We start from the raw sequence: 14,422 nt of genomic DNA on the forward strand, positions 1-14,422 counted from the left end.
TTTGACTGTGACCTACGGTGAGAAAAGTATTTTACATCACAAACGAACATACACAGAATGGAAACAATTTCTTGACACAGCACTAATATATTGACATGATCTCTGTTATTTTCCATTCTATTCTCTTGCATAAAAAATGCTAGTTGCTATCCACAAAACTGATTTCATGATCCAATTAATGAATTATTTAGACAATACTGATCTAGTCCTCTTAATTTTTAGCAGAGGATTTGAGGCCTAGAACTGGGAAGTGATTTCCCAAGATCTCACAGCCAAGAAGCAAGGGAGTTCCTAACCCTTAGTCCGGTTTTTTAATTCTTTCTATTATGCAATTTGACTTTGTCAGTTTCATAAATAAAATTGACTGATAGGTTTGTAAATTTTATCCCTTTGGAAAAAGTAGCTGTTGATAATTTTCTGCTTATTGGCATTTAGTTTGTTTCTTCCTCTGAAAGTTTTGTTTTACACTAAGGTTAGACCCTCCAGGACCCAATTAAATGAAACATTGCAAGATTTTATTTTGAAAGTAAAGGACATGGAACTGTCAAGATAATAATAGTGCATTATATTTGAGCATCTGAGAAAGACTAATAAAAGGCCACAGAAAATGAAAAGCAGTTATCAAAAGAGAGGTGATAAAGAAATGAACTTATGAAGTTACCTAAGAAACCAAGGAATAATTGTGAAGCCAAGAGGAAAAACAAATTTTTTTCTGCTAAGCAAAAATGCCAAGTGGAGAATAGAAAGCTTTAATAACGTGCAAAATCACAGGTTCTGTGTTTCATGAGTAAAGTTTAAACATAAACGAAATACATAAGATTAAAAAGCTTAGGCAGGTAATATTGAGAAACAGTGGTACATTTGAACAATATTTAATGGAGCTATCACACTGTTAAAGATTTAATAAAATGAAAATTTAAAGTTTACTCAGCTGAACTGAATTTAGAAGCTTATAGTAACATTTAGGGAGAAGACAGAGAAAGGGATTTGTTTGCTAATTTTCACACATGTTTTGTAACCTTGATGGAAATATAAATTAGTTGCTGAAAATCCTGACAAGTTTTCTGATTATTTTCCCCATCAGATAAGCACAGATGAAGCTTAGGAAGCAGTGAAATAGCTAGGAATGTGGAAAGCAGGGATTAGGAGTTCCCACAGTGGGGGTATCAGAAAATGGTAGCATGTTGGTGGGAGACTTTTTCTTTCTAAGGACCAATGCAAGAGGCAGAAGGGAAAATACTGTTCATCTAACTTCAGAGCATTATCCATGCAGTCACCCAACAAGTACTTATTGAACCCTTATTGAATATCAGATGCTGTGCTAATCTCTGGAGACAGCCTATGAATAAGACAGATCTGGTCCCTGCCCTTATGAAGTTTGCAGTCCCTTGGAGGTATGGGTCATTCCAAACGCTTGTTGCATGCTGTAATAGAATAGGGACAATGTGCTAGGGAAGTAGAGCGGTATCTGATCTGGGCACGGAGGGTTAGGAAATGCCTCCTGGAGCAAATGGCATCTGAGCTGAGACTTAAGTAGATTAAGTAGAAGTTAGACAGATGAAGTGTAAAGTAGACAGGCTTGCTTGTTTCAAGGATTACATCATACCATGTGTTTAAAACTTAATAAAACATTAGCCTGGCACAGAATAAGCTCTTTTAAATGGCAATTTTTCATATTTCATTATTGTCAGTTATAGGCACTGCTCAGCTGGTACCTCTCTTTTTATTTTCCTTATAAAACAACCACATCACACACGGTTTCCATAAATATGGCCAATAGAATATAATATTAATTGTTATTATTTTAAAAGTTTACAAAATACTGATGTTTTTCATTGAAGCTGGCTTTGCTTGCAGAAATAAACTGCAGAGAATATCTTGTATTACGATCTCTCTAAGGAAAATATAGACTCAGAATAGTAGAACTTAAATGAACTAAGGTGGTAACCTGATCCAGTCCCTCCCTTTAACACATGAAAGAACTGGATGAGCCATTTGCTCAAAGTAACAGTATTTTTTGTTGGTGGCAAAGATAGGTCTCAAAAGCAGATGTTCAATATTCATTTCCTTTATGCCATACTAACACAATAAATTGTTTTCAAAGCTCTCAACTTTGATTTAAAATTGTGTTAGTATTGTTTCCTTGATGTTAATTTCAATTACTACCTTTAAAGTTTTCATGGCCTTCATTTTCGTTTTTCTACAACTTTGTTCTTTCTGAGAATGTGTGCTTATTAATTTCATTTGAACCATTTTACTGTACGTTAAGAGTGAGGAGTACATGTAATGCTACTAACCATTTTCATTTTAAACCATTAATTTATTATTTGCACTAGATGAACATATTTTAAATGTCATTTATCCTCTGTTAGGTTAAGGTCTCATTCAGAGACGACCCTTGGCAGGTATATTAAGCAAAGTATTAATTAAAATGTGGAAAAATACCCTGTAGTTAGTAATCTAAATAATGCTTTCCTATAACATACACTCCTGGCTGCTACTGTGGTAATGTTCTTTTGTGATTATTATTGGTACATGGTTATATGTGCACATATTATGTTTAAAGCTATATAATTAGCAAAGCCTTTAAAATAAAACTACTAAAATGTTCTTCTGTGCTATTCTTCCTTTTGCTCACTGTTCATTCAGAGTCTTCTGTGCTTTAGTCTATTGTGCTAATATTGATTTATTTGCCCACCTGCCAGCTTTCTTATCCTTAGGCATCTTGAAAATACCATAATTGTTTGTCATTCTCTCCACATGGGAGCCATCCACATCCCTTGACTATCTCTGTGAGGATCCACTGGATAAGGATTATTTCAATGGCTACCAGATTCTTCATCTTATCCAGTGTGCATTCTGAAAAGCTGTTTTGCCTTATTGCTTAGATATCGATTGCTGCTGAGCCTGTTTCTCATTGTCAAGATCTCACCACTCTAGTTTCCAACAACCTTCTTGCCTTTACCCCTTTTTTCCTGGTAGCATTATAATTAGAAATAACACTGTGAATTATTGATTTCAGGTAAAATTCTACAGGTCCCTGACCATCCCCATGATTCCAATATTAAGTAGAAGCAATTTAGATTCTGAAGGCTGAAGCTTTGCTCTAGGGTTTTTGTTTTTGTTTTACAGCATTTTTCTTTTATTTTCTTTTTTTCTTCTATTGCTTAAGATCTACAAACTATTGGCTTCTGGTTGTTGAATTTGCAGCTGCTTCAGAATTTTCTGGTGTGTACATCACTTTATAAAAATCAACATAATTTTATCTTTTTTTTTTTTTTTGAGAAAAGAAGCATCATTTAGACTTGCCAAAGACAGGGAAGGGTAAATTAAATAAATTGTTGAGTAAACTGGTTATACCAGTTTGATTGGTCTGGTTATTCTCTTACTATACTTGCCTCAGGAAACAGAAATCTTTTCCATTTATAGATTTTCACTTATGCTTTTGCTTGTTTAAATCATAGGACATCATATATGCAAAAGCCATTCAATGATGGTTCCCCTAAGTTAGTTTTAAATCAGCAAATGAGAAGAATAGTTACAAAGCCCTAACTTATTTCCATTACAATTTATAAAAATAGTCTCAGTGCTCAGAAAGGCTGAATTTTTCTTTTCACTAATTCAATGTATCACAAATCTTCCTTCCTACTGCCTCAGAACCTTGAGACTACAGTATTTTATTATATAATTCTCTTTTCATATGCATTATATTTTATAGTTTATTTTGTTTTTCAATAAATTTTTTATTATGGAAAATTTTAAAAACCTATAAAAATCTATTATCACCTAACTTCAGCAATTATCCATTCATTATTCAAATTTATTTTATCTGTATTCTTACCTACTCCCCCATGCCCCTTGAAATAATAGTAAGAATCACAAGCATCATATCATGTTAGTATTAAGTATCTAGTTTTAAAATTAAAGTGTATATGTCTAAAATTGTAGACCATAACCACACTATTTTCATTCCTAAAAACTAACAGTATTTCCTTAATAGCATCAACTAACCAATCAGTATTCAAATAGCTCCAATTATCTCATAATTTCTTTTTACATTAGTTTATATACATCAGAACCCAAATATAAACCAAATACTGCATTTGGTTAGTATGTTTCTTAAAGCTCTTTCAATTCATAGTTCTTCCTTCATTTTTTTCTTGTAATTTGTTAAAGTTCTTTGAGGATTCACAAATTTTAATTTTGCAGATTATGTTCCCATGTACTATTGCATAATGTGTTTTTCTGTTGGCTGAATTTCCTGTAACCTGATGGGTAGGTCTAGAGCTTTGATCAGATTCAATTTTATTTTTTGGCAAGAATAATTCATGGGAATGCTGTATGCTTCCATCAGTAAGAAAAATGTTTGCTTGTTCCTCTATGATGTTAAGATTATTCAATGTGTTTGTTGCCAGCTTGATCCCTTCATTATAAAGTCTCCCATTAATTGTTAATATGAAGTTTTTAGCAGCCACTGATGATTATTAACAAGGATTCATTATTTCAGCAATTGTTGCAAGGTGGTGTGTTCCAACACTAGCATTTTTTTTCTTATTTATCAGGTTTCATTTAAAATATTCATTCTGATGGATTAAATAAAAGATACTTATTGAGCATCTATGATGTCCCAGTACTCTGCAAGGCAGTATAAGGGGAAAGCAAATGCATGGACTGTGCTCTAAGTGGAAACCAACAATATATTCAACATACACAGAGAGCAGTTATGGTATGGTCAGTGAGATAAGACAAGAGAGAGGAGCATGGGCAGTAGACTGTTTCAAGGAAAGATGTGGGCCATGAATATTTTATGAAGAATGGGAAATCTGAGGGCATTCCAAGCAGGGGGTAGTTTGAGTCACTTGATGAACTAGGAATAGGAATGGCCATATAAATAAGGGAAGGCAGAGGAAGAACGCTACTTAGAGATTACATGTTAGCTACATCAAAGGGGGGCATTGGTTGGCAGTGAGAAAACTAAATTATTTAGATCCTAAATTGATCAGTTGACATCATCCTTTTGAACTTTCTGATCTTGTTCTAAATACTTTTGGCAGAAAAACTTTGGATGGACTACGGAACTACAGCCAAGCTCAATGGTTTGGGAATTAGTTTGTCATAAATAAAAGTTCATCTGAGCTTAAGAAATATATGATCTTCCAAGTCAGATATAAAATGTAAAGAGATAGTCATGTCGATACGTATACATAGTAATAAAAAAAATCCAGACTACTTGGTGACTTGTGGTTCCACAGACCAAACCAGGATATTTGGAAAGGAGAAGCAGGTGCACTGGGTTTGATGTGAAGTTGTGGCAAAGTTAAAGATGTTGAATTTAATTTTGGAAATGTTGGATTTTAAGTGTACATACAAACAGCTAAGTCTTAAAGAATTTGTTAATATAGGATTTGATTGCAGGCAAAAAGATAGAGCTGATAATTCAAATTTTGTAGTCATAGAGGCAAACTCCTAGAAGAGGATGAGCACATCAAATAATGAACATAGAAAGGTTGGATATTAATGAGAGGATAATGTAGGGTTGGGATTATAGAGTAGACAGAGGAAACAGGAAGAAGAGAACAGTATCTGTTGGTAGAGAAACAGGGAAGAGCAATGTCATGACCTGGACAGGAAAGAGTTTTAAGCATAGAGCTATGATCCACAGGGTCAAATCTCACCATGAGGTTGAAGAATAGAGAACAGAGAACTATCCCTTGTGTGTTCATGGGGAGATCACTAGTAATACGTGATGGGATGACACAACACTGCTTAGTTGTACCAAGTGAAAGACGGAAGATAAATTATAGAAAGGAAAGGTTTGAAAGCAGGTCAGGACAGAAGGCCGGGATGATCTATTCTAGGGATGGGGTTCCCAAGAAAAAGGTCAATATGATGACCAGGATAAGCAGTAGGAGGGGGTAAACTGAACTGTGTTTAAAAACCAGGAGTAGAAATTTCCTGGGTTATTTTGATAAACAAGGCAAAATATTACTTTAGAAAATGAAAATTTTGCAAAATGAGCTTAATTGTTTAGAGTCACTTTATTTGTGTGACATTATTTATTTAATTTTCATCTTATATATTACCATTTATAAGTGATGATTACATCAAATGTGTAAGAAATGAAGTCTTTAATTGGGAATGCTAATATAAAAAAACTTCTGCATGCCTCGGCATTTCCCTGTTGTCTGCTTCTTAGCCAGATGCATACATGGATCAGATAAGTATTTGTTTTTATTTCATTAGTTTCATTGGTTTCCTGCTTACACTGATAATACATTTTTATTGAAAAAATGTCACCCAGCACAGAAAGGTTTAAAGAATAATTTTGTTTTAAATACCAGGAAATGATTCTATTCAGAGATAACCAATATCATTATTTTGGTGAGTCCCTATCCAAATCTCCTTCTATATATAGATTGATAGTTGATATTTTACATTAATGAGATCATACCATAAATGTGGTTTTGTATCTGCTTTTCTGCATTTAATAATATGTTGTGAATATTTTCTATGTCGATGAATATGGAGTTATGGCATCCTATTTCAATGGCAGTCATTGTATAAAGGTACCACAATTGAGTTAAGCCAGCTCCTACTGCCAGACTTCAGACTTTTTCAATTTTTCTGTTTTAAACAGAACTCTAGTACACATTCCTGTGTGTACATTTTTGTGCACATGTCCAGTTAATTGTCTTCTTTAAATAATGTTCTGGAAATAGGGTTGTGTACCAAGGCTATGCAAATTTTATATTGTAACACATATTTACATATTACATAATACCCAACAGAAAGGCTATACCAAATATACCTCTACCAATAATACCTACCAGTACCCAGAAAGTTGTTTTAAGTGTCTTACAATGATTTTTCATCTTAATTCAAGCCCGTTTTCCATTCTTATAAAATAAGAAGACTGAAATATAGCAGAGATTCTTAAACTTTTCAGCATTTCAGGATTATTTGAGAATTTTTGAAAGTTGTTTAACCTCCGAAAAAAAAATATGCAAAAGCACAAAAACTTTTATGTACTATTTGTGGGAATATACAGATTCTTTGGAGTTAAATCATAGACTCTTTAGGAACCCCACTCCATGAATCCAGATGAAGAATTCCTGAACGTGGTGATTTTAAAGTTGCTTTTTCCTTTTAACACTAACACACACACATACATCTTTCACAGATATATCACACAGTCATGTGCACATAGAATTTAAACATCTATTTGGAAAAAAAATTGACATCTGTTTGATATAGAGCCTAGTCTTATTATGACCTGTGAAATAATTTCAGTGTGCATAGTTATTGGAATGAAGTTTTTCTGTTTATTTCAGGTTATTCAATGGCGGGCCCACCAGGAAGAGGTAGCAAGACTGGAAATGGAAATTTCTGCCAGAAGAAGAGAAAAGGAAGAGGAGAAAGAGAAACTGTGGAAGAAGAAGGAAATGTTGCAAAGAGCAGAGAAGAAAAAACAAGTATGAAATCTATTGTCAGTATGAATGTGTGAATGAATGCTTACTGGCCTGATTGAGCTTTAATTGGTCTTGGTGTTTGGCATAAAATTCTCATAAGCAGTTCTGAGAACATTCATAAAGATCTAGTGGAATGTTGCTTCTAGTGAAAAGTTTATTTGAGCTTCAAAGATTTGTTGACATGGAGGAGACCCGCTTTGTTGATCTGTGTGAGCACAGGTACCCGTGATTAGAAGAGGTGCTGTAGGTTTAAAAAAAAAAAAAAAGACAAGGTTTGTGATGATTGTTAAATCCTGTAATAAGCAGGGACATGGCAAAATAGATAACAATGCTGCACTGGGGTAGTGTTGATGGCAACTTGGAAATAATTGCCAAAAACATCCTTGTTGGTAGAATATATTATACTAGAGACAGTGCAATTCATGGAAAGTCAAAATGCCCTTTAAAGAGTTTACTTCTTGGCTATTTGCTAGATGGTTTTGTTTTTCATTTACTAACATAAATGCATCGTTCCTCCTTTGAGTAAACATTTGTTGCACAATCTTAAAACTATTCACCAAAAGAAGTGATTGTTGATAATCTATAGACAATAGAATACACTTAAGGGTTTTGTTTTAAACATATATATATGTAAGATACTTATTTAGGCATTTATGTTTTTTCCCATAACAAAAATTATGAAGTTTACCATAAAAATATTTTTGTTAGACATTTAATCAGATATATTAACTTTTTAAATGGAGTTGCTAACCTCTGTAGAAATAATTCACGAAAAGTCAATTAATTTGTGATAAGCAGAATAAAAGGAAATATCATTAATCTAAACACCTGTTTTGACTTGATCTATATGGTATAAAAAATCTTTTCTTTGGAAAAGCTGCTTCCAGTGCTAAGAATGATTGATTAATTCATCGTCATTGGTGGACAAACTTTTCGTTTTTGCGAACATGGTTGATGTTTCGCACTGTGTGACCAACTAAGTCAAAGAAGCTTATGCCTAGAAGTTGTTCCTTCCAGTTGAATATGTAGGGGTAAACAAACCATATATTTTAAAGCTATAAGCCAGTATTTTATTATACTTCAGTTGTCATTGTTATTGATTTGTTTTGTGACTTTAAATCAGCAAATTGGTATAGAGGCAGCATGTGTGGAAAACAACATACATAGAAGTTAATATGATCATTTGACAAAGTCAGCTACTAAGAAGATATACTTCACAGTGCTTATTTTAATTCAAAAGCGAGTTTGATTTCTGCTTCTAAGGAAGTAAATAGGGTGGTTTTATCAAGTCCCTATCAAGAGAGTTGATGATTAAAGGGAATAATTGTGTGTACCTCTGAAGCTCATAAATATTGATCATGTTTCAAATAATGTAAGTGAAATATATATCTCTGGAGGTGGGGAACTTACCAATTATTTACTCTTATGCAAGTGCAGTATGTGAAAAGCATATCCCTCTACTTGGGCCCTGAAAGCATTTCCTCACTGTGAATTAGTGTGACCATACAAAGTATTATATTTGTAGGCATCTGTTTACATGTGGCATCAACTTAAATGTCATATGAAGAAATTTGGAAAGAGCTTCATTTACTGGGGGTTTACAAAGACAGGTAAAGACAGACAAATTAAATAACTCAAGTATTGAGAATGGGAATCGGTACAATTAATTGTGCACATTAAGTTTGGGTTGAGGAATTGGCATGGTTACACAAGGGAGGATGGAAGGACATTACTAGTCTGTAAGATTTCTGGAAGTGAGAGAAAGGCATTTAAAAGATGAGAGGGAGAGACAGAGAGAGAGAGCTTCTTGAGCTTGCAGATGGGGCTGACAATTGCCTCATAAACACTAAAACAAAAACCGAACAGAGTAATAGAAGAAAGAATTAAGCAATTTTAATGTCTGAGGCACCAAAAGAACTAACCTAAATGCAACTTAAAACAAGGACACTTATGCCTGAAAAGATGAAGGCTGAGGAGAATTTCAGTATCATTAGTTATGTGTGTAAATTAAATATCCTCTCCTCCTCTTAAAATGCAAGATGGGATCTATACCTATGAGCATTAAAGTGGTACATGTTGAAAAATATGAAAGCCTCCATGCTGAGAATTCATTTTTTGGTCCCTGATTGCATTTTGCTAAGCTTCATGCAGGGTGTTACATCACTGTCCTGTACTTAATAATAAAAGATATGATAAGAAGTGCCCTACCAAATTTGTTGTCCTATTTATATAGAGTATAGAGGACATTACATTGTTGTGGGAAACTAAACCGAATTTGTGGTCAAACCCTAGTAATTGTACAGGATCAAGTCATATGATTTATTTTAATTTTAAAATACTTTTTCATTTAGAAAATATTTTTTAAAGAGGGATTATTATAATATACATATTAGCACACATTGCCTAGCATTAAAATGTTAACATTTTTCATTTTGTTTCAGATTTTTAAATTTTAAATAAAGGAGAGAATATTACAGATAAAGTTGAAATCCTCTTTTGAGACCTTCCTTAGTATACCATTTCCCTTCTTTCCTCCCCAGAGATAATCATGACCATGAATTTTACTTCTGTCTTTCCAGGCCATATATAGATTTGAAGATATTTTGACATATAATTTGTGACTTTAATTTTTTCATGAATGCCTATCATGCCATGTCATTCTTCAGTGTTTTAAAATATGTCTGTGTTTTGGGGGGTGGGGGGCAAGGGAAGGGAGAGCATTAGGACAAATGCCTAATGTATGTGGGGCTTAAAACCTAGATGACAGGTTAATGGATGCAGCAAACCACCATGGCACATGTATACCTATGTAACAAACCTGCACATTCTGCACATGTATCCCAGAACTTAAAGTTAAATAAAACATATGCACTTGTGTTAATACACATAGACCTAGTTCACTCCTTTTAATTGCTACATAGTGTTCCATAGTAGAAATGAGCTAGCGTTTATCCATTCTCTTTGGTGGTTGACATTTAAGTTTCCAAAGTTTAGTTCTTATAGACTGTGCTGCAGCAGCCACCGTGTACTGATGCATGTGTTCAGGCTTTCACTAGGTGCACCTAGAAGGGGAATAACTATGTTGTAGATTCATATACTTTCAACTTTATAAGATTTGGGTGGGGGCGATTATACATACTACAACTTTACTTTTTGATTTTTACCAATCTGATAAATTTAAAAAGTATCTCATTAATATTTTCATTTGCATTTCCATGATGATTCGTGAAGTTGAAAATCTTTTCATGTTTACTGGACCGTTTGCTTTCTCTGTAAATCACTTATTCATACTTTTAAAATCCATTTTGTATTAATATGTAAAAGCTCTTTATAAATTCTAGATACTATTTCTTTTTATAGTTATATGGGTTGCATATATTTCCACCCATTGGTCATTTGCCTTTTAATTTTGCCTGTATTATCTATAGTGTCACAGAAATTTTAAATGATCAAATAATCAATGTTATTAAACGTTTTCTTATGAATTATGCTTCTCTTCATGAACTGTGACCTGGTAGCAAAAGCATCTCTACAGGTGGCTCTCATGTATGTCTCTGTTGAGGATCATATGCATTTTACCCTTTGGCCTGGGAACAATTTTGTATCAGTTTCTATACTTGGGACGCTATTCCGTGAGCCTAAAATACATCTGCTTTAGGGCTGGTGAACAGCGCTGGCCTGGGGTTCTGCACTTGACCCCTTTTCTCCTCTGGTCTCCCTGGAACTTTTGCAGAGAAGGATCATGGTGTATCTAGTCCTTATTTTGTGTCTGGACAAGTCTTATGTGACTTTGTGCTCTTTTTAAGTAGCTTGATTCCAGCTCCTATGAGCACAGGTCCCTTGACAAATGTTAAAGGCCTGGCCACCGGCTATGCAGACCTATACTGGGTTGCAGTTTTCCTCAAGTCTTTAGCTTCAGCTCTTTCTGACTGCTCTGACTTTCTGTCCCATCTTTTTTTTGTGGCACTGTGGCAGTGTGTGTGTCTGTGTGTGTGTGTGTGTGTGTGTGTGTGTGTGTACATGTGTGTGTGTAGCTGTGTTATAGTTTTCCAGCATTTCTATGTGTTTGGGGTAGGAAAGGAAATTTCCATGTCAACTCAGACATATTGACCAGAAGTTCTAGCTATCTTTACATATACTCACCACAAACATAGATTATCTTTAACTATTTTATTTGTTAGAGGCACATTTTGGTTCTTCAGCGTTTAATAGCAGCTTGGCAAAAAATTCCATAAGCAGCTCCCTGCTGTCATGAGACGTGTTGCTTTGGTAGCTGGTGCTCTGTTTTTCCCCCATCTGCTGTCTCATCTACCTGGCTTTCCCTTCTCCTGAGAGACTGACGGGAGAGGCAGAGAAACTGCCATGTGTACATCTCCACCATACAATTTCTGAACAAGAGATAATCTTCCTCCTAATTCTTCTTTCCAGCGATTTGTCTGTTATGGCCCATTTACTGGAATAATATTTTGGTTTGTATTCGATGCTAATTTTACCCTTGCAGATGCCCAGCTTTTTAAATCACTTTTCTTGTATGCTTTAAAACTCAAGTTGAAAACAATAGTTATATTTTTCATAGTTTTGTCTTAAGACTCAAGGAAAGTTTTGATTCCTGAGTCGTTAGATGATATAGGAGCATCTATCTATCTCTGAAATTGTTGTCGTGATAAAATCAAAAGATAATGCCTCTCCATAAATGATCCCTAGGAGCTATTGTAAGAAACAAAATTTCCATGCTAGATGGACCTTATGTAATACTGGTTTCCACATCATCCTTTCTCTAGATGTGGCTCTTCGTATAGCTTAAATCACAGAAAAATTTCTCTGCGTTAGTGAGATTTAGGAGATGTTGCTGCATGAGGCCTGGTCTAGAGTCCCATGGATGGTTCTAGCCTTGCTTCCAAAATGGAGGTTTTAAGCAAGACTCACATAAAAAGAAGATATATCTCTTTCCCTCGTCTAGCATGTCAAAATTGTCTCTAATTTAGCTAACTCCTAATCTGCATACCAGCCACTTTGTACAGTTAAGGGGTGGGGAGCATTTTCAAGGATATCAGGATACTCTGCTGGGCATGTGACCTTCAGCCTTACCTTAGAGATCTTTCTGGGGAGAGATCTGTCACTTTGTGAATTCTTAGCTTCTTGTGACGTCATTCCAGTAAATACCAAAAGCGTGGCTTTGGTAGAACGTTGGCACTTGGATGTTCCCTCATGCCCTCAGGGGATCTCATAATACCCAAATTATATGCTTCCTATAGGGAACGAAGAAGAGGGGAAGCAGTCTAAAACAAAAGCCAGTACACTATCATAAACAATGCAGATTAGAGGACTGTAACCATTCTTATTTCGGAAGACTCCAGAAGCTCTTTCCCAGGAGAGAATTCAGAGAACCTCCCTAGTTCAGATCAGAGCCATTCTCTCAGGGTGGGAATTTGTAGGTTCTTATCAGAGCAACGAATCATGACATTATAAAATCTCTTCTCCCATGTCTTTTAATCTAATAATATACTGATCTAAAGAGCTAAAAAATGGTGAGCACAGAAGAATGATTTTTTAAAAAATTCCCAGGCTTTGAACTCTGTTTTTTCAGAATTGTTGAATTTAAAGGGATCAATGAATAAGACCAAAATAAGTATGCTTCTAAGATGGGTCACAGCATCCCCTACCCACCCTCCAGACATCCCATGTATAATCACCCAGACCATAAATACTGTGGGTTTTACTCCGATGATTGGGTCAGATTATATGGCACAGAAGACCTTAAAATTATCTGAGTGGTCCTGACCTAATCACACGAGTCCTTTAAAGGCAGAGTGATTGCAGGGTGCGGTGGTCAGAGACTTGAAACATGAGAAGGATGTGACCACCACTGATGGATGATGGATAAAAGACTGAGGGAGTCACATGGCAAGGAATGTGGGAGCCTCAAGGAGCTGAGAGTGGCCCGGGCTGACAGCCAGCAAGGAAATGGGACTGATAGCCTATAGGCCCATAGCCATAAAGAACTGGATTTTTATGAATGGGCTTGGAAGCAGATTTTTTTCTCCAGATGAGAACTCAGTTTTGTCAACATCTTGATTTCAGCCTGGTGATACCATAAGCAGAGAGCCCAACCACACTGTGTTAGTCTTCTGATTTACAGAATTCTGAGCTAGTGAATGAGTGTTGTTTTAAGCTGCTAAATTTGAAACAATTTTTATACAACAACAATTTTTTAAAAACTAATACAAAATTTAGCATCTGGAAGTGAAACGCTGCCATAATGAATACCTAAAAATGCAGAAGTGGCTTTGGAACTTGTAAGTGGAAAGAAGCTGGAAGAATTTTGAAGATATCATCTTGAGGATGATAGAAAAAATACGAAAATATCCTGAATCAACTGTTATAGAAATATGGATGCTAACAATGTGACTGGTGAGTGCTAAAGAGAGAGGGATGAATGTATTACTGGAAACTGGAGAAGGGAAGGTCACTGTTATGTGGTGACAGAAAGCCTAGAGCAGTCATGTCCTGCAGTTAGATGGAAAACAAATTAACCAGAAATGAACTCCCTAGTTGATGAACTAACATATCAAAAAAAAAAAAAAAAAAAAAATGAAGGTGTCACCTGTATTCTTTTTGCTGCTTATAGTAAAAAGAAGAGAGATAAATAGAGGGAAGAAGGTTAGGCAAAAAAGATGGAGACTTGATGGTTTGGGAACTTGACCTATCCACATGGGAAAAGATCTTAGAGTTAAGAGATTACTGCCAACAGTATGGTGTGGAGAACAGACTGAGGTGTTATACAATCCTTTGCTTTAGTCTTGAAAAGATCAAAAGGTCAGAGTATTTTGTCATATAAAAAACCCTTCTGGGAGATTAAGAGTGCTTCTTATGGATCTTTTCAAACTAGAGGGCCTCCAGGAAGTTTAAGGGTGGTATCCCTTAGCCATCTCAGCAGGAGACCGAGAGACAAG

The 14,422-nt window shown here is 35.1% G+C and overlaps 1 protein-coding gene across 6 annotated transcripts in view; it reads left to right on the forward strand.

Moving 5' to 3' along the window:
• Positions 1–14,422, forward strand: part of CCDC148 (coiled-coil domain containing 148) — a 459,375-nt gene that overhangs the window by 184,976 nt on the left and 259,977 nt on the right. For all 6 annotated transcript variants that reach the window (XR_010344597.1, XM_012454890.3, XM_064382740.1 and 3 more), the window contains one exon: positions 7,332–7,472. Coding sequence is in view for 5 of the 6 variants with exons in the window: in XM_012454890.3 (XP_012310313.2) it covers positions 7,332–7,472 (141 nt within the window). In the remaining variant the exon portion in view is untranslated. The remainder of the gene's footprint in view (positions 1–7,331; positions 7,473–14,422) is intronic.

The sequence above is a fragment of the Aotus nancymaae genome, unplaced genomic scaffold (genome assembly GCF_030222135.1).
Source record: "Aotus nancymaae isolate 86718 unplaced genomic scaffold, 86718_ANA_hifiasm-v0.15.2.pri h1tg000029l, whole genome shotgun sequence".
NCBI classification, from domain to species: domain Eukaryota; kingdom Metazoa; phylum Chordata; class Mammalia; order Primates; family Aotidae; genus Aotus; species Aotus nancymaae.